The sequence below is a fragment of the Crinia signifera genome, chromosome 3 (genome assembly GCF_055691185.1).
Source record: "Crinia signifera chromosome 3, ASM5569118v1, whole genome shotgun sequence".
Taxonomy (NCBI): domain Eukaryota; kingdom Metazoa; phylum Chordata; class Amphibia; order Anura; family Myobatrachidae; genus Crinia; species Crinia signifera.
This window is the reverse complement of record NC_139219.1, coordinates 314,636,314-314,662,470: the sequence shown is the minus strand read 5'-3', so window position 1 is coordinate 314,662,470 and position 26,157 is coordinate 314,636,314. Positions and strand designations below refer to the sequence as shown.

The window sequence follows — 26,157 nt, the reverse complement described above, 5'->3', positions numbered from 1 at the left end:
TGCAAAAGGCCCAGGACTTGTCGCCACGTGGCGTGGTCCCTGTTTTTGCGGTAACTAACAATAAACAATTATAGTTTTGCACAGAGGGGATCCTCTATGTACTATAATAAACACAGATTCCACGTGTGCGAACCTTATCGCACGTGGTACATATACTGTAATAAACAAGCAGCCCAAGACACTATACCCCGTTAAACTACTTGTGGCAGGCAGAAGTACAGTTTACTAAACACTTAGGTATGATATGCTTTAAAACATGTGGCTTTCACTCATTGTACTCCGGGTTCAGCGCTAGCACTTCCCGAACCCCGCACTGCCGTGGACTCGGCCTATCCAGCAATGGAAACAAATAAATACTTCCACCCTTTTGCTGGTATAGGTCGAGCCGCACGCCTGGTACTGAGTTCTGGACTGTGGAGCGGACGGACGAGCCCCCAATTGTTAATGACGATTTGATTATGACCAGAGAGACAATGAGTGAAAAGCGCGGGTTACGTAATGTGTCCGTAACCTATTTTGCACCAAGAAACAATACCTTAATACGAGATCCTTTCGCAGTACTTTGTCTCTATTCTGCGAATATACCTTAAAGGACAGTGTCCGTAATATACCTTATCGCTATTATGCGAATAAACAGACACGACCACTGAATAGGAATAAGGAGATTAGAACTCCGTAAAAGGTTTGTATTTAAGTCCCTAATGGACAAAAGGGGGTTACAGAAATAAGAATAAACAGGTATAACAGGTGATACAATATACTAACAATGAATACTAAACAGACTCTACTAAGGGGAAAGAATACAGTTACAAGACACAACCAGCCAACAATACTTTAAGAATAAATACCGTAAAATGCAACCGTTTACCCGTCTCATCAAGTATGCGAAGCGCAGTCCGGTCAGAGCTCACTATCGTTCAGGAATGAACTATAGTCCGGTAGGAAGGTCCAGGGAAAGTAGATGTGCCGAAGAGAGCGAGCCTGCTCCGGGTCGCCTATCTTATAGGGTCAGAAGGGGGAGGTCAAAGGCCATTCTCATTGGTCAGAGATCATATGTCCGGTCCACTGTGATTGGAGGTTAGACGCTGTACCTGGTCTGACCAGGTGCAGGGGAGTGAACTTTAAGAGTCCTTTGTTTGGTGGTTTCGGCGTCAGCAAGGATAAGAACCGGTTTGAGCTAGTTTCCTTTGTTAACTACTTACAACAGAAACTGTCTCTGGAATATGGATTATGTCCATAACTATCGGGCAATGTACATTGCGACATATTCGCAATGACCGGAATACTTCGCATAATGAACTGAGCGGAACGGTACTAAACACGATACAGACAGGTGTGTGCAGGGCTAACTAAGCTATGTGTGGCGTTCTAAACCTTTTAACTATATTTCATTTCGTGTAAGTGTGTTATTATGAATTTATGTGTGATAGTATGTCTACTCTTCTGGTCCACATTGTCACACATACTCGGGTATGGAAACTTTATTTGCGCAACTCTGCGAACCAAAATGGCTGCCATACTATCACAAAATGGCGTGTGTGCACCTAGACTTTCACAACATCTATTTATATATCCATACACTGCCTCCCACATACATACATAGCCTCTAACATACTGTACATACATAAATCCATACACTGCCTCCCTCATACATACATGCGTGCATCCATAGAGTGCCTCCCTCATACATACATACATACATACATACATACATGCGCGCATCCATAGAGTGCCTCCCTCATACATACATACATACATACATACATACATACGTCATACATATGTCATACATATGTCCATACACTGCCTCCCTTACACATACACAAGTCCATACCCTGCCTATAACATACATACATACATAAATTCATCCACAAACTGCTTACCACATACATATTGTACATATGCCCACCCATCCATATATACATCTATATAGTGGCTGCATATTATAGACACCCCTGTGCCAAGAAACACAAAGATACTGTATCACTTTGGCTGGAGAGTGACTCCAGGGAGCCACTACTCCTGGCACCACTACAAAGGGCAGCTTACCCCTGGTGCTGCTGCAATCTCCCGCACCCTGCTTCTGGTCAGGAGCCCTCTCCTGGTTGGGGACGCGTCGCCTGCTGCTGGTAGGGGATGGCTGACTCCGCTTGCCAGCATGCTCCCCTCCTAGTGTCACTGAACTGGAGCCGTGGCCGGGAAGTGTGTCCCCGGAGCCGCGGCCACCCAGAGCCGCAGCTGGAACTGTATGTATAGACGCAGCCGGGAAGTATGTCCCCGGAGCCGCGGCCACCCAGAGCCGCAGCTGGAACTGTATGCATAGACGCGGCCGGGAAGTGTGTCCCCAGAGCCGCCGCAACACAGAGCCGCGGCCGGAAGTGTATGCCCGTAGCCGCGGCTGCTTAGTGTCCCCATATATATTCATGGCCGCGTTAGTCTCCCCAGTGTTAACCCTTCAAGTGGTGCAGGGGGAAGCTTGCTGGGCCTGCGGGCCCCCCAACCCGCCGGGCCCCATAGCAACTGCACCCCCTGCACCCACTATAGTTACGCCACTGCCGGGATCAGCAGGAATATTCACTGCTGGTCTGTGTGGGTGGCATATGCCCAGGCCTTCAGTGTGGTCTGTTATGGATTCCATGGGCTCAACTCATTTGGCCAAGAAGAGGAGATGAAGAGGCCATGTGTCATGGCTAAGCCACGTGTCACAGGATACTGGGCCGTAACATTGCTTGTGGCTTGGGGACCGAAATCACTGTTGTATCCTGCATCCTAGTGTCCAGAATCACTCAGCTGCAGCTTTAAATGACTGAATGGCCTAGGTACCACGTACAAAGAAAGGACAAGTAAATGATTAGTCCATAAAAGTTCATTAGTCCATAAAAGAAATATTCTAGAACGTTAATGATTTCCTTTTTTTACACTGAAACATTATTTTTATTGTTTCAATCTGTGCTGGTATTTACTGATTGGTTATTATATAACCATCTTTATATATATATATATATATATGAATATATTGTGGTATTATAGTATGTAACATTATTTTACCCGGTACTTGTTTCCTAGCACGGCCACAACGATCATGATCGCGGGCATCGGGGGTAAAATCGGGGCCATCGCGGGCATCGCGGCCACTAAAAAATCGGCCGCGATGGGCCAGACGCGATGCCCGCGATTTCCCCATAGAGAACAATGTTAAATGCCTCAATTTACCCGCGATGACCCCGATTTCCCATAGGAAACAATGTGAAATGGATCAATTTACCCAAATTATCATAGGGAACAATGGTAAATGGCCCAAAAACACCCCTGAACAAAAAAATGTCCCCCCAAAAGTACTATACGCCACCCCGCCATCAACCTGAACCCGAAGCTTGGCGAGCGCAGCGAGCCCGCGAGGGGCGGCGGTACGTGTCCTCCGACCTTTTCATACCCCCACTATCCACGTCGGCGTGGAGTTAAGAATAGAATAGTGTGGCGAGCGCAGCGAGCCACCGAGCCCGAAGCGTGGTGAGCGGACGCGGATACCTTCACAGTTATACGCGTCCCCTCGCGGGCTTCCCAGGTGTCCATGGCGACGCGGACACCTGTGAAGCCCGCGAAGGGACGCGTTTACCTGTGAAGGTATCCGCGTCCCCTCGCGGGGCTCGCTGCGCTCGCCACGCTTCGGGCTCGGTGGCTCGCTGCGCTCGCCACACTATTCTATTCTCAACTCCACGCCGACGTGGATAGTGGGGGTATGAAAAGGTCAGAGGATGCGTGCCGCCGCCCCTCGCGGGCTCGCTGCGCTCGCCACGCTTCGGGTTCAGGTTGATGGCGGGGTGGCGTATAGTACTTTTGGGGGGACATTTTTTTGTTCAGGGGTGTTTTTGGGCCATTTACCATTGTTCCCTATGATAATTTGGGTAAATTGATCCATTTCACATTGTTTCCTATGGGAAATCGGGGTCATCGCGGGTAAATTGAGGCATTTAACATTGTTCTCTATGGGGAAATCGCGGGCATCGCGTCTGGCCCATCGCGGCCGATTTTTTAGTGGCCGCGATGCCCGCGATGGCCCCGATTTTACCCCCGATGCCCGCGATCATGATCGTTGTGGCCGTGCTAGGAAACAAGTACCGGGTAAAATAATGTTACATACTATAATACCACAATATATTCATATATATATATATAAAGATGGTTATATAATAACCAATCAGTAAATACCAGCACAGATTGAAACAATAAAAATAATGTTTCAGTGTAAAAAAAGGAAATCATTAACGTTCTAGAATATTTCTTTTATGGACTAATGAACTTTTATGGACTAATCATTTACTTGTCCTTTCTTTGTACGTGGTACCTAGGCCATTCAGTCATTTAAAGCTGCAGCTGAGTGATTCTGGACACTAGGATGCAGGATACAACAGTGATTTCGGTCCCCAAGCCACAAGCAATGTTACGGCCCAGTATCCTGTGCCACGTGGCTTAGCCATGACACATGGCCTCTTCATCTCCTCTTCTTGGCCAAATGAGTTGAGCCCATGGAATCCATAACAGACCACACTGAAGGCCTGGGCATATGCCACCCACACAGACCAGCAGTGAATATTCCTGCTGATCCCGGCAGTGGCGTAACTATAGTGGGTGCAGGGGGTGCAGTTGCTATGGGGCCCGGCGGGTTGGGGGGGAGAACAATGTTAAATGCCTCAATTTACCCGCGATGACCCCGATTTCCCATAGGAAACAATGTGAAATGGATCAATTTACCCAAATTATCATAGGGAACAATGGTAAATGGCCCAAAAACACCCCTGAACAAAAAAATGTCCCCCCAAAAGTACTATACGCCACCCCGCCATCAACCTGATGGCGGTACGCGTCCTCCGACCTTTTCATACCCCCACTATCCACGTCGGCGTGGAGTTGAGAATAGAATAGTGTGGCGAGCGCAGCGAGCCACCGAGCCCGAAGCGTGGTGAGCGGACGCGGATACCTTCACAGTTATACGCGTCCCCTCGCGGGCTTCCCAGGTGTCCATGGCGACGCGGACACCTGTGAAGCCCGCGAAGGGACGCGTTTACCTGTGAAGGTATCCGCGTCCCCTCGCGGGGCTCGCTGCGCTCGCCACGCTTCGGGCTCGGAGGCTCGCTGCGCTCGCCACACTATTCTATTCTCAACTCCACGCCGACGTGGATAGTGGGGGTATGAAAAGGTCGGAGGACGCGTGCCGCCGCCCCTCGCGGGCTCGCTGCGCTCGCCACGCTTCGGGTTCACGTTGATCGCGGGGTGGCGTGAACTACTTTTGGGGGGACATGTCAATGTTCAGGGGTGTTTTTTGGGGTTTCTGGCCCATTTACCATTGTTCCCTATGATGGTTTGGGTAAATTGACCCATTTAACATTGTTTCCTATGGGAAATCGTGGTCATCGCGGGTAAATTGAGGCATTTAACATTGTTCCCTATGGGGAAATCGCGGGTGGACCATTTAAGCATTTTTGGCCGCATACGACCCGACCGACGCGATTTTTAATGGTTTTCAATGCATTTCAATGGAAAAATTGGGGGCATCGCGTCGGTCGCGTCGCAGGCCACTAAAATTACCCCCGATGGCCAAGATATGTGGCCGTGCTAGGAAACAAGTACCTTTTACCCAACCACCTGTTTGGCAAAAAAATGGTGGCACTGATTGAAATGGTAGGTGAGCCAGACCTTCAGAGCCACACAGTATTGCGAACTGACGCATTTCCGCACCTACGTCAGTCGGCGGCTTTTTCAAAGATCATCTATCAAAGCGCATTGATGCTCTTGCGGAAGTAGACATCACCACTATCAGTAGCTGTGTGCACCCACTGTGTATCTGCTGCAGAACTCCATCCAAAATTCAGCGGATATCTGTGTACTCTCTGTGCTATCTGCCCCCAGGTCTTCTCCTTCTGTGCCGCCGTGATACAACAAATAGACAATACAGTCCTGATGTCCCCTTACTAGAAGCCATGAATGAGGCCGCACCAAGCAATACATGACAAGTTGTATTTTATTGAATGAGGTGCTTAGTAAGGGTCTGGCGTCCTGCTGTGACTGTTACAGTTGCTCATGGGGCGTCTTTGGGATCTTTGTACATCTCTGGGTACTTAGGAAATTTCATAGCTAGTGGAGGCATCTGCTGATTGGTGGGGAGAAGACGTGTCTCTGTCCGAAGCCTATTATAAACTGGACGAGCTCTATCAAGGTTGGGATTGGGATACCTCTGCTCACTGTAGATGGCAGATGAGGACTCACACACCAAGTAACATGAATAAACCAATTGCTACATTTATTTGATCCCCCAACTTCAGGCCAGTAATCGATGGATAACATAAAAACAGAGAAAATGTAAAGTGCATTTAAGCGTAAAAAAAATAACAAAATCAAGTAGCTGTGGTATTTTACTGCTTCTAATTCAAATGTTTGTGGCATTATACAGTGTCACAAACAATTACATTTCCCCTTTGAGTACGCAATTGGGCATTTCACTGTCGTAAGCAGAAATGCAGCAGACTGTCAGTGATTGCCATTTCAGGGTTGGGAGGAGAGGCGCTGTTCTATTTTTGTGAAAACGTACAACCACCTTTTATGGGGTGAGAAGACCTATCTCCATCGTAGGGCACAGATTCCCTGGCCTCTGTGACCATGTTTATTTCTTACAAAAGAGAAATGACATACAGCATCAAAGGGAGCAGCTAAGCCTCGCTGGAAAGGGGCATGGAGAAGGCAGAGTCCGGGAGGGCATGGAGTCACTAACGCATCTTTGTAGCCTCCTGGTTGATCAGGGAGAGTAGACAAGCGTGCATCAAAGCAGAAATTAAGGTCAGAACCCTGACTGAAAAGATCAGATTTACTGTATACCAAAAGTCTTCTGAAAAATGTGAAAAGCTCCAGAATCCCATACACAATAGCAAACAAGGTGGCAATCAGCATCAGTGGGACTTTTCGGAAGACGAAACTGCTGATGTGATGATCTAGCAGGAGAACACTATATGGACCACCGATACATCTTCTGATCACATGACTGAGTTCAGTGTAAGGGCAGGCATAATGGATGAAAGCGGACTGGGACTTACTTTCGGTGGTGGATACAAGTACTAGCACTCTGTCTCCCGGGTTAAAGGACCGGTTGACTGAAGTGACCTTTGTTTCTAACGTTTTTGGGTCCTTTCCATGTGTTCATTCAGGAGTGGCGCAATCTGCCTTAGACGGCTGTATTGGGACACAAACTGAATGACGTTAGGATCCTAGCAATGGTTGTTCTTCTTACTCTTTTTTTTAAGAGACCCAGAATCCCTCTGAGACTAAACCCTGTAGAGGATTGGGGTACCTCACTGACCGCATACTTCAAATAAGGTAGGAGCAGATTCCAATCTTGTTTTTCTTGTGACACTGCCCTCTTTATCATTTGCTTAAGGGTTTGGTCAATCCTTTCTACTAGACCAACTGTTTGTGGGTGGTATACTGAGGTGGTAATCCTATCTACTTGTAACAACCATCATAAATCCTTGATAAGTTTAGAAACAAAAGGGGTACCTTGATCCGTTAAGACCTCTTTCTTTTAGACAGCCGCTACCACCTTTAATGGCCGGCCTTGAACGGTCAGGGGTAAGTATACACGTGGGCACTCCTCAACATCATCATGGATACACAACTCCCTAACAGGAGGAAGGACCTTGTCGGCTCCTAGAGGAACCACGTTGGCAGCGACAATGGTGAGCTCAGTGCCGGTATCCAGCAGTGCCCAAATCTCCCGGCCTTCCAACTGTATCAGCACCTGGAACATGGGGAACTCTGCTTGGGATACACCCACAGCCGCCATGCTGACCAACGGCCGAGCCGTTTTTCCTGTACTGCAATCCATTTGCTCTCCATGTTTCGGGCAGTGCTGCCGCAGATAACCAGGCTTGCTGCACTCAAAGTACACCATGGGAGGCAGTGCCTTTGGCTTAACTACAGGGACCTGAGTTCAGGGATTCGGTATTGGCATGAAGCCTGACCTGGCTTTACTCAAATTTCCGAAGTTCAGGTGTCAGTCAATCACCACTGTCAGCTCCTCAAATGTCTTGAGGTCTGCCTGTAGGGCCCACCGCTAAACTGAGTGGACTAACAACCGAATTGCCTGTTCCAGTGGGACTGTATCTCTATAATCGTCACACAACAGTGGACAAGACCTTTGGCAACATACTGACTAATACCCCTTTCACATTGCCCAAATAACCTGGGTTATTGTAGGGGATGTTACCTGGTCGACCCAGATCAGGGTGTGGTGTGAAAGCTCCAAACCTAATAACCCGGGTCAACCAACCCAGCAATTTGACCTGGGTTTCCCTGTGTAATTGGAGACCCAGGTTTAGTTATAAAGGGTCGGACCAGGCATTGCGCTGTTAAAGGGGTGTAATGGTCAAACAAAATATTATCTGTAACTGGCCAACACTCACACACCTCTGGTGTTAGTGCGATATGAACTGGAACGTGCAGTGAATATACTGTCATTTCTCCTGGCACACTAATCTACTGCACATCTTCCTTTCGCCGTTCTTACAGCACATTCCAGGTGCTTCAAAAGTCCATGATAACACGAAGATATATAAGCTGTGAGGATGGAGATGACAAGAATAAAAGTTAATATTCCATGAACTGAAGATGATAACCAAGTGTTAGTTATTGGTTTAGGGCCAATTAGCGAGATCAAGATAAAAGTAATTGTGTCCTTACGAGATGTAACAGCAAAAACTGGTTAACCTGAAATTGCTAATTGTGCAAAGTCCAAGTAGCTCTTATAAGTTTCTGCGGACGGAGCGCACCAGCGAGTCTTCTCCGCCGAGGAGAGATGAAGTCCCCAGCAATCCTCAGGCTCAGCTGCCTTAGCGTTCTCTTTGTGAGCTTGTCAGCTTTCACGGTAAGCACCGGACGGCTCATCCAGTGTGGCCGATATCCTACATCCGTTTAGCGATGCAGCCAATCTAATCTGGTATTAAGGGGCTGATTTATCAACAATCAAATGCAACTCGTTTTAAAACTCTTTGGCCAAGATGGGAGTTCTATTTCACATGGGCTGTTGCTGCGGTCAGCCATTTTGAATTAACTTTTTTTTTATGTAGCAACTTCAAGAAGATAATATATAGCATTGCATTGGTTTGGTTGCTCCTAGCAACATCCCATCTTCAACAGAGCTCCCATCTTATTAAATTCCCCCTTTTTTGTGAGATAAATGGCGCTCAAGCCAATTAGCACTCAACTGTCATTTTTTCAAACACAGAGCCAGATGTACTAAATCTTGGAGAGTGAAAAACCCAAGAGAAATAAAGTGCCAACCAATCTGCCCCAACTGTCATTTTTAAATACAGCCTGTAATGTGACAGTTAGGGGCCAAATGGCTGCTTCTTTATCTCTCACCTTTGTATGACTCTCGAGGGTTTAGTACATCTCGCCACCAGTTAGGAGCCGATTGGTTGGTTACGCCATTTTTCATACGCAACGAGATTTAGAAACTCATTGATAAATCAGCCCGTTAGTTTGGCCAAGCGTCTCTACAGCCGTGGTGTAACTACAAGTACCAGCATTCTGCATGAAATCAGGGTATCTGGGCAGGTTGGCACTTGTAGTTCTTTCACTTAAGGAAGACACAGATTTTATAGCACTGCAGTAAATCATTGTGTTTAATGCCTTTTGTATTCATTTTCTTTTTCCACAGGTCAATGAGCAACCAAGTTCCTCTGGTAAGACAGAAAACCCCAAATCCAAAAATTTTGCGTTTGTCTATGACATTGGCACACACAGATACTGTGTCTATCCTCCGGTGTGTGTGTGTCTGTGTGTGTGTATAGATATATAAATGTATTATATGACACCAGGGATAACGTATTTTTGCTAACTGTTATTTTCCTCCAACAGACGATGCCGGAGACTTTGTAGACATCCCGGACTTAAACAAGGGTAAGTAATCACTACTTGCTCTGTTCTTTTTAATATTGGCTTATATAGACGTGACCAGTGGGGGAACCTGTGGGGGGTGAGCCCAGGTGCAAAAATATTATTTGTGCCCTCCTCTATCCCAACCCAATTTCACAATATGCCACACAGCAGTGTATGACAGGGAGAGGCAGAGGGAGGAAAACAGTGGGTGACAAGAAGGGGTGATGGGGACAGCAGTGGTCCCTGGTACACTGCATCTCCTGCACCAATGGCAGCTCTGACTCTGGACATGACTAAATACCATATATATATATATATATATATATATATATATATATATATATATATATATATATATACTGGTATGCTAATGGTATAGTCAGCCCTGGTCACGTTACTATAATCAAATAGAAGCTCATTTAATGGTATTGTTTTTTGTCGATATTTTCGCCAAAAACGTCAGTTTTCGCACTTTTTCCCGAAATCGCATACTTAATGAGATGCGAATTGCGACAAAAATGATGCATTTTTGCCATGAAATCGCACATTTTGAAGCGGCGATTATGAGTAACGCCAGAACTTGCGCCCCAGATGTTTTCCCATGATAAAGTATGCAAATCCCATATTTAATGAGATGCGAATTTGAGAAAATGTGTCTAAAAATCGCCACACATGCAGACCAGGTTCTGGCAGGCGAATTTGACAGAACCATGCAGAGATCATTGAGATCTGTGCATGTTTCTGTCTTTAAAAATGTGTAAGAGTTAAATAAAAAATAAAAAACTGTCGTGGGGTTCCAAAAATATGGGGGACAAAAAGCGTAGGGGTTCCTCGTGTATATGAAACCAGCCCTGGACTCTTGGACCGGTCCTGGTTCCACAAATACTGGGGACAAAAAACCTGGGGGAACCACAAGTACCAGCATGCGGGGCATTAATGGGCCTGCTGGGACTTGTAGTCCACCTGTAAAAAAAGAATAAAACACACACACAGAGAAAAGTACAACACACCTCAATTTTACACCAACATACTTACAGAACCAGGGTCCAGCGCTGCCATGGAGACACATAGCTCAGCCCTGATTGGCTGAAAGCGTCTCCATGGAGACGTTTTCGCGGTAAACGGGACAGTTGGGAGGTATATATAAGTGTGTAATAATAGTATGTGTGCAGTGTCACTTTGATTTGTCAAGTCACCAACAATATGTTGATATCTTAGTTATTGTTCCCTGTGTTCTATTTTGTATTTAGACCAGACGCTGTTCCAGGGAGACATCAAGCTGCCAGTGAGTACAGAGCCTAGTACATTGATAATATAATCATGAATGTGGGTCATTGTGGTGTATGATCATTGCCAGCCTTCCATCATGCTGTATGACCTCCTCAAGGCCTGTGCGTGTAATTATACCATATGTGCTACATGCTAAAGGCCCCCATACACTAATCCGACTTGTCCTAAGGACAAGTTGGACCAGTTTGCCATTGTGAGCCCCCCCCGGCAGCTCCCCGGGAGGCTCGCTTACGATTTGGCACTTGATGTACATGCAATAAATCGCATGGGATTTATTGCATGTATATCCCCGGGGAGCTGGCAGCGGTGGGGGGAGGTTAGCTGGGTCTGTGCTGCCCGGGGTGGGCAGGGGTGCATCCCTGTTGCATGGGGCAGCCAGTCAGTGGGGTCCGTGCGCTGACTGGGAACTAAGTAGTGCTATTTGCCAGGCTGTGGGGCGGGAAGCGGCTGCGGAATGTGAAAACATATTTTGAAAAGACTGGCCGGCCATTTATTGGCTGAGAGAATTCTCCCAGCCAATCAGTGGCTTTCCATCTGAAAGGCTGAGAGAATTCTCTCAGCCAATCAGCGTGCGTCCAGTCTTTTCAAAATATGTTTCCATATTCAGCAGATGCTGGTACACACCTAGGATCTGACTCAAAACCATTGAGGGTGCTAAAAAGCATCCGCAATGTGCCAGTGATGCATCCGATCCGAAAAATTTAATGAGCGGCCCGTTCAACCTCCCCACTCCAACCCGATGCACACGGGACAGTGCATCGGGTCAGAGGGGATGTCAAACACATCCAATTTGCCCCGATCTATTGGAATTGGGCGAAATCAGCCCAAATCGGACAAGTGTATGGGCATCTTAAATCATGTGACTACACCAGCAACCTGTACTCTATCCCTTTGGACCCGCCCCTTACTTATCCCACCTGGCTTAGAGGTTTTAGGTGCTTGATTACTAATCAGCGATTTCTGTACTTCTGCCCATGCAGGGGCACTTAAACTGTGGTCACATTCTAGAAAATATGACAGCAGTCTAAGTACCCGCGGGGAGGCAGTGACAGGGCAACAACATGGCGTTTTCGGGGCATCAAAACAGTGTTGACGAGGGGCACAGTAAGGAAAATGCAGGCGCGACCAGCCTTTCGCAAGGTGGGCCACAATGGCTGCGTGATGTCACTTGCAGCCACTGCGGCCTAAAACATGGCGGCCCTGCGCCTGCCATTGCAGCTACGCTGTGCAGGCTGGGGGCTTACCCCTGAGATGCGAGTACGTAATAGCGTTCAGATGTGTGCGATATTGCGAGGAGGGCTCCGACATGCCGGGCCTGTGCTGAGCGTCCCCCCCAAAGGAGTTGTAGATTACCTTGAAAAACTACCACTCGTGCTGCAATAGGCCCACTGTGCGATGCCCATGGCCCCCTGATCCGCCCATTTCTGTACATTTTCCCTAATGTCCCGCCAAGGCCTTGTCTTGATATTATATCTGAGAGGTCGCGGTTTCTGCTGCTGATCTGCTGTTGGAAATTGCGCAAATATCTCTGATCTGTTTTACTGTCAACAGAAAGACCGGAATGCTCTACGGGATGAATACTACCGATGGAAGTTCCCCATTCCATATATATTGGCGGATAGCTTGGGTAATAAATTGGTTTTTCTACTTCGGTGCATGATGGAAATTATTTTCTGTCTCTCTCTTTATTATAATAATTATAATTGCGATAAATCAGTCATTTAAACTATGCTTAGAACTAAGCTGTTGCCCTTTCATTTTTCAGACCTGAATGCTAAAGCTGTCATCCTCAATGCTTTCGATATGTTCCGCCTTAAATCCTGTGTCGATTTTAAACCTTATGAGAAAGATTCTACTTATTTACATTTTCAGAAGTTTGGAGGGTAAGTCACCGGCACGTTCCCTCTGCAGCCACTAGTCCCAGTTTTAGCTCTCCGTCCTGATTTTCAACCTCAAAAGTGATAAAAAACCAGTGCCTGATATCCAATGGGCTGCTAAGGCTGCAGCCTAGGGCACCACGACTGGGGGGAGGGGCGCGGGGGGGGGGGGGGGCGCGAGCAATGTTCCCTCTAATTTTATGAAGGCTGTGTGCGGCAAAAGATTTTGGCTGTGCAACTTTGGAAGGAAATTTAAAATTTTGTGTATCACTTATATATAACTGGAAAATGACGTTCAGCATTTGTGTTAACTTTACTTCAAAATGATATTAAACATTTAAACATTCAGAACACAGCACACAATGTAGTTAATGGGTGAAACACACATTAATTGAGTCCACAACTGCAAAAAGGGACCACTGCTACTTTGTGCGCTCTGTTGTCATGTCTGTGCGCATGCTCGTCGAGTTGTGTGCGCGCGCACGTGCGCACAGCTTAGAGGGAACACTGGGCGTGAGGTGACAGCTGGGAAATAAAATGATGGCCTAATTTATTCCATGCTTCTTAGCTGTCACCTATCTCAATGTACTAATAATCTCCTTCCGATGCCAAAAGCATTAGTTCCTGCATGCCAGGTGTATTGATTTACTAGATTTTGCAGCTTTTGCTTCGAGCGAGCTTACTATTAGTTATATATATATATATATATATATATATATATATATTCTTTTCTTTACAGATGCTGGTCCTATGTGGGAGACTTTAAAGTGGGCCAAGACCTTTCCATTGGCAGTGGTTGTGATCATAAGGCCATTGTGGAACATGAGATCCTTCACGCACTGGGATTTTATCATGAGCAGTCTAGAACTGACCGAGACGACTACGTAGAGGTCTGGTGGGATCAAATTACTGACGGTCAGTTTGTCTCTTTATAAGAGTACATCTGGGCCCAGGCTGCTGGAGGGGCCTCGGTCTGCTTCCCCCTCCTTCTTAGGTATACCTATGATTATTTTTAGGGGGTGTGAACATGTCCCCATTTTACTGGGGCCCAGGTGGCTCTCCACAAACCACTCAGCTCCTAGCTGCCAGGCTACAGGCTGTATTCAAAAATGACCATTAGGAGCTGATTGGTTGGTACACTTGGATTTTAATAATAAAAAAAAAAAAAACACTTTGTACATATTGTCCAGTGGCTAAAATAATGGAACTAGGAAAATACATTTGTTTGATATTTAATTTTTTTTATGGCTATTTAAATATGTATTCATTGGTACAGGTATGGCTCACAACTTCAACACGTATGACGATGTCTATATCACTGACCTAAACACACCATACGATTATGAGTCTGTTATGCACTACGGTCCCTACTCCTTCAACAAAGACCCCAATATTCCGACCATCACCGCCAAGATCCCTGCCTTCAATAATGTCATAGGCCAGCGGCTGGACTTCTCCGAGATAGATCTGGAGCGCCTGAACCGGATGTACAGCTGTCGTACGTATCACCAGATCTATTTATCTATTGCTCTTGAAATGTACCTGTAGGTGATTAATTTCTCTCTGGGATCTCTTTCCCGATTAGCGATCCAATGAGTTTCATGGAAAACATATGGCTAACGTGCATTGTTCTTCGCAGCCGCCCCTCTGTTACTCTTGGATCAATGCTCCTTTGAGTACATCAACATTTGTGGCATGGTCCAAGGAACCACCGATGATGACGACTGGATCCACGAGTTGAGTACTTCAGGGTCGTCTAGCGACCACACCGAGGGAGGGAGCTGCAGAGGTAACGATTGCCATCTAGTATACTGCTGAGTCATTATACATACTGAGTACCCCACAAGACCACAGACTTTGCGCCAAGGCCACGTGACACTTTATAACTTTACAGCAGGCGTATAAATACCAGCATGTGTTCTTGCTGCTTGTGTCAAGGGTCGATTGCCTAGTTGTTAGATAATTATGTAGAAAATCGATCTTTGCCATGCGGACTATGAACTTACCTGTAAAATATTAAAACATACTTAAAGAACCATTAATAGAAGAAATAGCTTATGTAATTGGACCCTAAAGTTGACATACTATAGAAAAAAGCATACATAAACAAATTCTATTCTCCAACGTTTCAGCATCTTATTTCATAAAACTTTCATCAGGGATAGAAAATTAAGTGTTAGGGCAGGATTTAGAATTTATAACGTGACGTGCATACTGTTCGTCTGGCCTGTAATCACATAGGTGGCACAGAATCCATATATAGCTGATTCTATGGAAACCATTTGTGACATAGATCAATGCATACACAAGCAAAGTTTCATTCTCCAACGTTTCAGTGTCTTATTGCATAAAACTTTCATCAGGGATAGAAAAATAAGTGTTAGGGCAGGATTTAGAATTTAGAATGTGACATGTATACTGTTCCCCTGGTCTGTATGTTGCTGCTGCTATGGAAACCGTAGGTGACATAGACAGAATCTCTAGCAAGTTGTACTTTACTTCCTTAAAGTATTTGTCTGCAGGAGCACTTAGTAAATACTGTCCTTTGGGCAATGTCATTTTGTTTTATGCATACATTGTGGATGTTACAAACAATAACGCAAGGACAAAACCTTTAATGCAGGCTCTGGATATTATATGTACTTGAAAACCAACAATGGAGATATTGGTAAAACCGCTGTCCTGGAGTCCCGTATTCTGTACCCCAAGAAGACAGAGCAGTGCCTACAGTTCTTCTACAAGATGAACGGGAGCCCCCAGGACAAACTTACCATTTGGGTCCGCACAGACGATGGGACTGGGACTGTTAGAAGGCTGAGAAAAATAGAAACGATCCAAGGTATGGTCATTTGGTTGTTTGCGTTGTATTTTGTGGATAGGTTCTTTGTAGGAAAGTGTTCCAGAGGCGTCTGCTATCCAGAAGTAAGAGCTTCAGGGCTGTGGGTGGCACTGTCCCTGGTACATCAGTGCCACGGTGGCAGTATTCTTAAATACTTGACCACCTAATGTCTGGTATATAATGTCTTTGCAATAGCCATTCTACCACATACCCAATCAGTGGTTTTGAGACCCAAGTGACTTCTATTGACCCCGCTTAGCTCTATGCTTGCATCCGATACTTTTGTGTCAGTTTGCGCTCCAAGGGCGATGTCCGTTCTATTCTGCGGTAACCTTGCAAAATGCTTATTTCCAACTCTTGGAGGATCATGACCTTCAGTGGCTTAACAAGAAACTCTGCGCCCCCTGCCAAAAAATTTCTGCCTCCATCATACATTAATTATCATTTATGTACCTAAATGCTGGTTCATGCACATTGCCAGAGGTTTCATGCTCATTGCCAGGAGTTACATGCTCATTGCCAGAGGTTTCTTGCTTGTTGCCAGGGGTTAAATGTTGTTGTTACCAAGGGTCACATGCTCATTGCCAGGGTTTCATGCTCATTTCCAGGGGTTTCTTGCTCGTTTTTCCCCAGCTCCTAACTGTCACTTTTCAAACTGTCTCTTACATGACAGCTAGCAGCTGATTGGCTGGTACCTTATATCTGTGCACGTTAACTCTCGCCAAGCCTTAGGGAGTGATTCAGACGCGCTCTTAGCGGGCCGAATTCGCTCCCCTGGCCGATGTTTGGGGTTTGTGCATGCACATGTGCAAACCCCCAGAGCGAGTATCACACTCGCCGGGGCGTTAGCACCAGGAGGGCCGGGCAGGGGCCTGGAAGGTGACGGACGCACGGGACCACCCATCGTTTCATGGGCGTGCCTGCAAAAACGGTCGATGCCTCCTTGGGGCAAATGTCTGACATCACACAACGTCAACACCAGTCCCAAATTCGATGGACGTGGTGTCATTCGATGGTAAGCAACCATCGAAGGATTTTAGCCGCATGCGAGCGGATGTGTGTACGATCGCGTCCTTTGGCATGCTAGGGTGCGGATTCGGCTGGCGGGGGTTGGGGTGGTGTGTGTGGTGGACGTTCGGCGGGGCAGAATGCGGCATTTCCCTTCTTGCTAGGCTGCTAATAGGTCTGAATCAGGCCCTTAGTCTACTCGGTTTCCAAATGCCCTACTCCCGCCATACCTGTGCGCTGCTATTTATTATCGTTTGCTAGGAAAATAAAGTCATTTTTCTGAAGCATCCTGTTTATTTCTTTATGGAAGTGTGCTCCTTTTTGTTGTTGTTATGTTATCTGCTTGATGCCTTTGTGGTGTTTTGTGTTACTGATTATTGCTTCCTGATCTTTGCTCCGCACATAGTTGGACCTGTTGTAGCTCAATGTTCAGATGAGATATTATCGCCACTTGTTCTTCCTGTAGAAACAGTATGTTTTTATGCATTTACATTCTGTACTAACTTTTTGCTGATTGCTGTGTCATTTACTGTCCCCGCCCCTTCCAATTGATTACTGAATCGGCAGGTCTTGATCACGGCCCACCGGATGCGACTATTGTTTAGAAAAAAAAAAATCATCTCTCCGGGTGATTTCTGGTTACTAAGAACCCCCCCTCATGTGTGACAATGGCAATGTTGTGGTCTGTCTTGCGTGACAATCAGTGGTCGGAGAGGTTTCCTGCTTCAAGCGGTATTATCGTAGAACTAGCTGTACAAATGTTCCATTAGTAGATCTCGTAAAGCTGGCCATACATCAGAACAGTCCAGCATACGACCTGGTCGTAAGAGCGATCATATGTGCTTTAGAATCACATACGACCTGCTTATGACCGTAATGAAAGATGGCAGATCTTATGTGCAGCACATATGGGACCTTATTCTGGTTGGTTCGCATAGACCAGAATAAGATTTTGTCCTTGCTTATGCGTATGCGGCCAAGGCTAAGAGAATGTTCGCCGAGTGCTCGCACCCAACCTTGCGGCCACTGGGTGAGGGTGGGGGGAGGGGCGTGCGGCATTGGGGCGGTCCACTAGCATATGGAAACACCCAGCGTTTCATGGGCGTTCCCATGAGAATGCTGGGCGTTCTCATGGTAATGGGCCGGTGACGCGGGGGCGGGGGGCTTGCAGCTGACATCACCGGATGTCAGCTGACCTCCCTCTTCCCTCAGAATGCGCACGCACATCTAAGGTTGCTCTGAGCAACCTTAGATCTGCGCGCACCTTCCACATCATTCGATGGTCGCCGTCCATCGAATGATGTGGGTGTTCCCCCTCGCAGGCTGCGAATGGATGTTTATGTAAAACATCCATTGGCATGCCATGCGAATGTATGTGCCTTGCGAATGGTGGGTCGGGGTAAGGCGGGGTTTGGTTGACTCGCATTTCGCATCCGTGTGAATCAACCAGATTAACCCCCATGATCTGGGGGCTGACCACTTGACCCACGCATCGTACCGATATTCCTCATACTGTGCACAAATAGGTCACACGACCCGTCCGATTTGTACGTTCGTACACAACATTGTTCAGGTGTATGGCGAGCTTCAGACAGACTTGATCTCACGCACACACCATTGAATCACACACAGCTATCAGACCCACTACGCCTACTGAAATACAGTTGGAAATCTTTACTGCACATTTATTTGAATTCCATTAAATTATTTTTAGGTTCAAGGCCGATTGGGTTACAAACTACACTTTAAATTTAAATATTTTTTTTAAAATAATTTTAAATGGTAAAAAAAACACTGTAGTACTGTTTCCTCCTAAATGTTAGTTTGATGTTATGACCCAAAAATGCCTAAATCTTACCTTATGTGTCCATACTCAGGAAACAACGACCATGACTGGAGAATTGCACACGTGCCGCTTAGTGTAGATAGAAAGTTCCGCTATGTGTTCCAAGGCATCCAAGGAGATAATCAAACTGTTAATGGTGGCATTTACCTTGATGACATCTCGCTGACGGAACTCCCCTGCCCCAGTAGCGTCTGGACCATTCGGAATTTCAGCAAGGTTCTGCAAGAAACCGTTAAAGGAGATCGCCTTGTCAGTCGTTGCTTCTACAGCCCTGATGGCTACGGATATGGTATTGGCCTGTACCCCCATGGGCAAATCGGATCAGCTTACACGGGTTACACCGGTATATCGTTCCACCTGTGCAGTGGGGATGATGATGCTGTCTTGGATTGGCCTGTGTTGAACTATCAGGCTATGATAACGCTGGTTGACCAAGACCCAGATGTACGTATGCGCATGTCCTCCAGCAGGAGCTTCACAACATCAGCGGATCAGATTATACTACGTGAGTGGTGGGCGTACTGTAGATAACAGTAATAGTATGTTGTGCGTTAGTACTGTCCTTCCGTACATGAGCCCAATGCATTCCTCTCAACAAATACTCACTTGAAATCAGGAACTTGTAGGGCTGGAACAGGGGGATTGGTGGTTTTGTTGGGTTTCTTTTTGTGTGTGTGGGGGGGGCTTGAAGTTTTGCCTAAGGTGCCGAGAAGTTTTACACCAGCCCTGCCACCAGACTCACCTTCCTGTCCTGTTTAAATGCTGTGCATATGCCAAGGAGTAAATGGTCTAACATTAACTCAAGCTTCGAAAATGGTCTAACATTAACTCAAGCTTCTAAAATGGTCTAACATTTTCTAGAATGCAACAGAAAAATGATAGAAATTGTATTAGTTGCTGTGGGCAATACCATCTGTTTTAGAAGTTTTAGAACATTTACTCCCAAGGTGCATATTGAATAAAGGAGCATTAATTGAAAACTTAGTGGTGTAGGGTTTTCCCACATCTGCAAAGTTTTTACTCCTCAATTACCAGGGAGAAGTACAACCATGGTAATTTCAATAGGATTTAATGTGGCGTATTTCTCGCAGCCCCAGAGCATTTTAAGTAAAAAAAATGTGGGATGTGGGGACTCCTTCAGAGCCCGTTAGAACACTTATTGACTAAATAGGCAATGGGAAGTTTTCAATTAGCCTAATTGATGCGATAGTTATATGTCATTGTCATGGTTAAACAACAACAGAAGCCTCAAATTTGAAATTACCCCAAAATAAAGACTGTAAATGTTTGTGGCACAAAATTAATTTAAATGTTTATTTAAACAAAGAATAATCGCTTTTGAATTTTTTTTTCTCCTACAATAATGAAAATGCCTTTAATTCTCCCCCAAAATTACTTTTTTTGTCTACTTTTTTAATTTGTGCCTTAAAGAAAAAACATTTTTTTTACTTTTTAATAAAAAAAAAAGCACAAATGAGGCACTTTTCACATATATTTTTTTTTGGGGGGGGGGGGGATTGTATTCATCTTTTATTATGTTTGTCATTATTTCAAAATAAATTAAACATTTTTTGGGGGTAAAGGCTTTGGGGGTATATACTGTATATATAATAAAAAACAAAAAGGTGCCTACTAGTGCAAATAAATAAATAATGAAGAATATGACCTGCAATATATGGAATCTGTAATGTGCCGTACCAAATATTCACCAAAACAAGCGTAGCTGAAACTAGAACTCTCAAAACCACAATGCATCAGGAGTCGGACCCTCTCACCTCTTTGTCTAATACCCAGTCTTGTTTTACAACTTGTTGGTTTGTAGGTGTAAAGTACAACCAGATATGCTGGGTCTATAACAAATGTACTGTTTTGGGGTTTGACAGCTTTGAATATATCTCGATGGGAGAGACCTTCCAAAACTGGGACGTGGGACCCGTCTTGCAACTGCTACAGGACCGTAGATTTTGGCTGGGCCACTTTCATATCACACTTCAGTTTGCACCGCAGGAGCTTTCTGAAAAATGACGACCTGATTCTATTTATGGAGTTTACAGGTAATTTTCTGCAGTCCATTATTTATTAATCATTGGTAACTCAGTCATACAATTAGTGCAATAGGAAACATGACTACTAGTACTGTGGAAATTATTGTCTGCCCCGCTTTATAGACAAGCCGGGCGCTGTATCTGCGTCGTTGGATTCAGACTTCCGAGGCCTGGCGGTGTTGGTCTAATGATCAGGGTAAGCTCCAGCTTACTCAGACTGGCCAAGAGCAGCCACCAATGGTCCAATGGTGATTTAATACTGCGTCTTTGGGTGCAGCACTCGGTTCATAGAAGTCGTCAGGAGGCGACTATTTCGTATAGCATCCAGCATTTCAATGTTAGTTGGACTGTATTCCACAGATGCTTCCATGCAATAGCTATGGATAAATAAATGCAATGAACATAAATGTGTGTCTTCCTGTTTGGAAGCTTAGCGCCTCAGGCTGTACAGCAATATGCACCATGACAGTGGGTGACAGGGAGAGGCAGTGGTTGACAGGGAGAGGCAGAAGGTGACAGGGAGAGGCAGGGAGAGTCAGAGTGTGACAGGGAGAGGCAGAGGGTGACAGGGAGAGGCAGGGGATGTCAGTGAGAGGCAGAGGGTGACAGGGAGAGGCAGAGGGTGACAGGGAGAGGCAGGGGTGTCAGTGAGAGGCAGGGGAGTCAGTGAGAGGCAGGGGAGTCAAAGTGTGAAAGAGAAAAAAACAGCGGGTGACAGGAAGAGGGTGTCAGTGGCAGCAGTGGGCCTCTTAGTCCTCAGGTGCCCTGGTGCACTGCATCTGCTATACCAATGGTAGTTCTGCCTCTGGTGGAGGTACAAAGCCTTGGCCTAGGATCCGTGCCCCCAGCATGATCTCACCAAGCCCCTTTCCAGTTAAAAAATAAAACAAAATAAATGAATACTGTATAACAATGTAAAAAGAGAAAAAAAAACAGATATGCGCTGTTGGGTGTGAAGGCGCTCGCTGATATCAGAGACGGCGAGGTAAAGTGGGGGTCGCTCCTAGGCGGTGTCTGGGTGGTGGCCTGAAGAGAGCATGAAGAAAGGCCATCTCCTGGGTGTGTACCGAGGGTGTGTGGCTGCAAGCAGCCGTGTTCTCAGACGCAGAGCCCTTTCCATGAAGTCAGACATAGTGACGGCTACCGTGGATGGGTGCAAGTGTCAATGCTGGTTGCAATGTTGCTCCGATGGTGGATGTCTGGAACCATTGATGGCGCTACTACGATCAGAGGCACAGAAACTGGGCATCTCAGCCCTTGCACATTACTGCTGAGGCATCTGCGCCGGTGGAAGGCCAAAACTAAAATTTGCATATTTTGCAAATCAATGTGCAGTACCTAAGTCTTCTGTATTCTGTCTTTCAGACCTTACACATCTCATAAAGACTGAAGTACCCATCCAGGCGCCTGAACCCTTGGTGGTGGAGGAGATAGTCAACGAAAGGAAGAAACGCTCGTTGGACAATCCCATAGACTCTGAGGGTTATGACATACTGCCACTGGGAACCCAGTGTGACGATAATACCTGTCTGAATGGCGGAGCTTGTGTCGTTGAGAAAGGCAGAGCGAGTTGCAGGTATGACCGCACTTCAGGGCTGGAATGGCCCATAGGGGTACAGGAAAACCCTAGCGGGCCCTACTGTCTGGGAAGGGGGAAGGGGTGGCACCCTCCCCTCCAGGGATCAGGTTTCAATCTCTACACTTGCATCAAACAATAATTAGGAGCCCAGATCATGTATTCTTTAATGATTAGCCAAGACTCTATGGGGACTGGCCACATCCCATCTGGTGGCTGGCCACACCCATAAGAATGGGCACTAGTTGCCATATTACATTCGAATATAAACATGTACAGCTTTCACTAGAACACGTTAAATGAATGTTAATGGCATTGTCGTATGTCTCACGGGTGTAGATCATAAGATGAGCATTGACAAAAAGGTTGACGCAAACAAAAGGTCTACATGCATAATGTCAACATGTTAAGTTGACACATGAAATGGTCGACATAAGGTTTTCCGATTTTTCCGGTGTTAATGTTGATACGTGAGCACGTGGTTCCCCATCAGTATAGCATATACCCTGAAGATGCTGCAATGTTGTAATGACCTTTTGGGCTTGTGCATCCACTAGGTCAGGGGTTCCCAATCTTTTTTGATTCACGGCACCCTAGAGAATCAGAATTTTTTTCACGGCACCCCTAGGTCCCAAAAAAATTAATTAGATTGGGTTTATATGCGATTCTTAGTGGCAGTTATGTGGTAAAGGGCAGTATTTGCTTCTGTTTGTACACATTCTATGATTGGCAGCCACCAGCACTGGTTTTGCTCATAAATAATTAACCATTAATAATTTGAGTTGGTCCTAGACCACCAAGCCGCGGCACCCCTGCATGTGTCCCGAGGCACCCCAGGGAGCCACGGCACACAGTTTGGGAACCACTGCACTAGGTACTCAGTAAAAGATGGGCGGAGGATTTCGCAGTCAGCTTTGCACTGAATGCTCCATTACTATCAAATGATTGTATCCTGGGGCATATGGGGTATACGTAATAGAGATTGAAGAGGCCTATCTCTGATGGTTTTTTTAAAGCGGCAATCTGTCTCAGGGCAAAACCAGGTTGGTGTTGCCTTGTAAATGATTGCCGCTTTAAAGAAATCGTCGAAGTTAGAAAAGGGTCCGTGTGCTGTCTCACTCCAGGCCTCCTCTTCTTGAGCCGGCAACTCTATAATGATGGAATCAGTGGCGGCTGCAGCACAATTCAAAATACCACACCAACTACCACCAACTGCCATTCCAAACTGACTCACTGGCAGTTGGATTTTCTCCGCTATTTGAAGTTTGAACTGTGCTGCAAGCTCTCCCCTGGAGCTGCCACCGGGCACATCTTATGGTGCAAATGGACAGCGAAAATGACCATAGATCTGTACAGCACTGTGGCTGCCGATGTGAAACTATGGTGAGGTAAGTATTGATGAATGTGAGTGCAGTGTGTGCGGGGTAAGCCCCCTGGAACCACAGCACACTGCACCAGTTATAGATCATCCACTGGCTGCATTCACTTATCGTTGTCCCATTACAGGTGTGCATCCAGTCAGGCGTTCTACTACAGCGGCGCGCAATGTGAGACTGCACAGCTACATGCAAATGTCCTGGGGATGATGATCGGAGGAGTGGCTGGAACCATCGCTCTTACTATCACCATACTAGCCGTGATGAGAAGAAGATAAATCCACTCAACAGTATATAAAGAACCACCATCAGTCTGTCCAGACTGCGGAAACATCCCTTTATATAAATAGTAAATCACTGCACGTATGGCCGATCTTTGCGTTGAAAGAAATTCTGGTTCATAACGCATCTATTTTCAATGTTGATCATTACGTGGGATGAGGGAGTCCTCTTGAGAAAATACCTCATTTGGTCACCATGCATGTATTCTCCATTGCTTCAGCCCACAAGATGGCTGACGCCAATGTTGGTTCACACAAAATGGCTGCCTCCACTGTGTGTAGATGACCAATGTCATTTCAATAAAGAAACATCTGTTTAACGTTATTCATACTATGAGAATGATTTATTTATTTACTTTTTTGATGTAATTGAAAAGTGTTAAGGGGGGGGGGGGGGAGGCGAAAACAGCACAAAGATATTTAAACATAATAGCACAACCCAATGGCCCGCATCGTAGCTCATGTCAGCAGCTGGGTGTTACGTGCCAGATGTCTATCAGTGCTGTGCAGTATGTAAATATATTTAATAAAATCATCTCACAAATATTTGCAGGGTTGGCCCGAGAACAAATGATTTCCTTAAGCCAACATTCTTATGAATAACTTTACAGCAAGAATGAAGTCTGATTTGTTTTTAGACAATGACAGCCAACACAATGCAGTTAGTAGAACATACTTTATGTTACCGGGATATGCAAGGGCTGGTTGCAGAGGCGGAGCTACCATTAGTGCAGCAGGTGCAGTGCAACGGGGCCCCTGATGCAGTGGAGTAACTACTGAATGTACGCCCCCCCCCCCGCATTATGACCGTACCTGGCCGCCGCCTCTTCTAGCATCCTCAAAAACTGTCTGCAGTATGGGGGCAGCCATTTTCTAAGTGTCACTTTTCAATATAGCAGCAGGAGCAGGCACCGGAAGAGATGGGATCGTAACCGCAGACAGATGCGGCAGGCCAGGTACCGGGCAGACAGCAGCGGGTAACTATAGCCCCACAGACCGCGGGGGCTGCAGAGCTATAGTTACGCCACTTCCTTGAGGACTATATGGGCGCACTGCTGCTCCGGTTATCTTTCTGTCACCCACTGTTGTTCCCTGTCACACTTTGCCTCCCTCTGCCTCTACCTGTCACCCTCTGCCTCTCCCTGACACCCACTGTTGCATATTGTGAACTTGGGTTGGGGTGGAGGAGGTAGGCCCAAATGATATTTTTTGCATATGGGCTCACTACCCACAAGTTCCGCCACTGGCTTCCAGGCAAAGTTTATTCTGGGGGGCATTGCCCGTGATGGACACCCCATCCTCAAAGTAACCCCTTATGAAATACCTCATTTTTAAGTAAAAGTTGGGATTCTATGTTTGTTAATACAATTCCCAGATAGCTTCAGAATGAAAAAAAAAATGTTTAGTTCTTGGAATAAGGTGTTTGTCGAATGAGTAAAAAACATACCTCACAGCATGATTATTCCCGCTATTTACTAACTGTAACTCTCGGAGTCAGCGTTCCCACTCCTATCTACAACCCGCTGTTCTGCTTGGTAAGCGTCTGTGTAATGTTTGACATATACATGTGTACGTCCCACTATGCCACATAGACCGCTCCTGAGCATGGCCGGTAACTGACATAATCCCTAATGAAAGACTGAAAGATCCAGGAATCTGCGCCCGATGGAAAAGACCTCTGTTTTGTAGAATGGTCCTGGTCATGAACGCGTGGAGCAGGGGCAATAATCCAAGGCCCCTGTGGACTCAAAGGCCCAACATCCCAGTCACAGAGCCTGATTATGAAAAGGGCACATAGATCCACCCCCAACTATAGGACCACTAGAGTGATCCTCAGCCACTGTCTCCATGGCGCAGGTCACTAACACTGAGGGAAGCTGACCAATGAGCAGCCTGCATAGGCTCCATATACCGACACCAGCCATGCGGTCTGCACTGCAGTAAGAGAAGGAGGCTGGGCCACCAGGAGTGTCTGTACTCTGCAGTGGATCACAGTGAATAAGTAAGTAGCACAGCGGTGAGGTTTTATTTACATTACTTGGGTGGAAGGGGGGTGCACGGTGCAAGCAAGGTGCCCATAACTCACCTGGGC

The 26,157-nt window shown here is 46.2% G+C and overlaps 1 protein-coding gene across 1 annotated transcript; it reads left to right on the top strand.

Annotated features, from left to right (window-relative positions):
- The first annotated feature begins 8,842 nt into the window (after window positions 1-8,842).
- On the top strand, window positions 8,843-24,365 carry MEP1A (meprin A subunit alpha). Its single transcript, XM_083175042.1, has 14 exons — window positions 8,843-8,911; window positions 9,707-9,731; window positions 9,907-9,948; window positions 11,178-11,212; window positions 12,769-12,844; window positions 12,983-13,100; window positions 13,834-14,009; window positions 14,371-14,592; window positions 14,734-14,883; window positions 15,718-15,933; window positions 18,819-19,292; window positions 20,671-20,841; window positions 22,198-22,408; window positions 23,915-24,365. Exons 1-14 carry the CDS (start codon window positions 8,843-8,845, stop codon window positions 24,060-24,062), a joined length of 2,133 nt encoding a protein of 710 aa, XP_083031168.1. The 3' UTR covers window positions 24,063-24,365.
- Window positions 24,366-26,157: the final 1,792 nt, after the last annotated feature.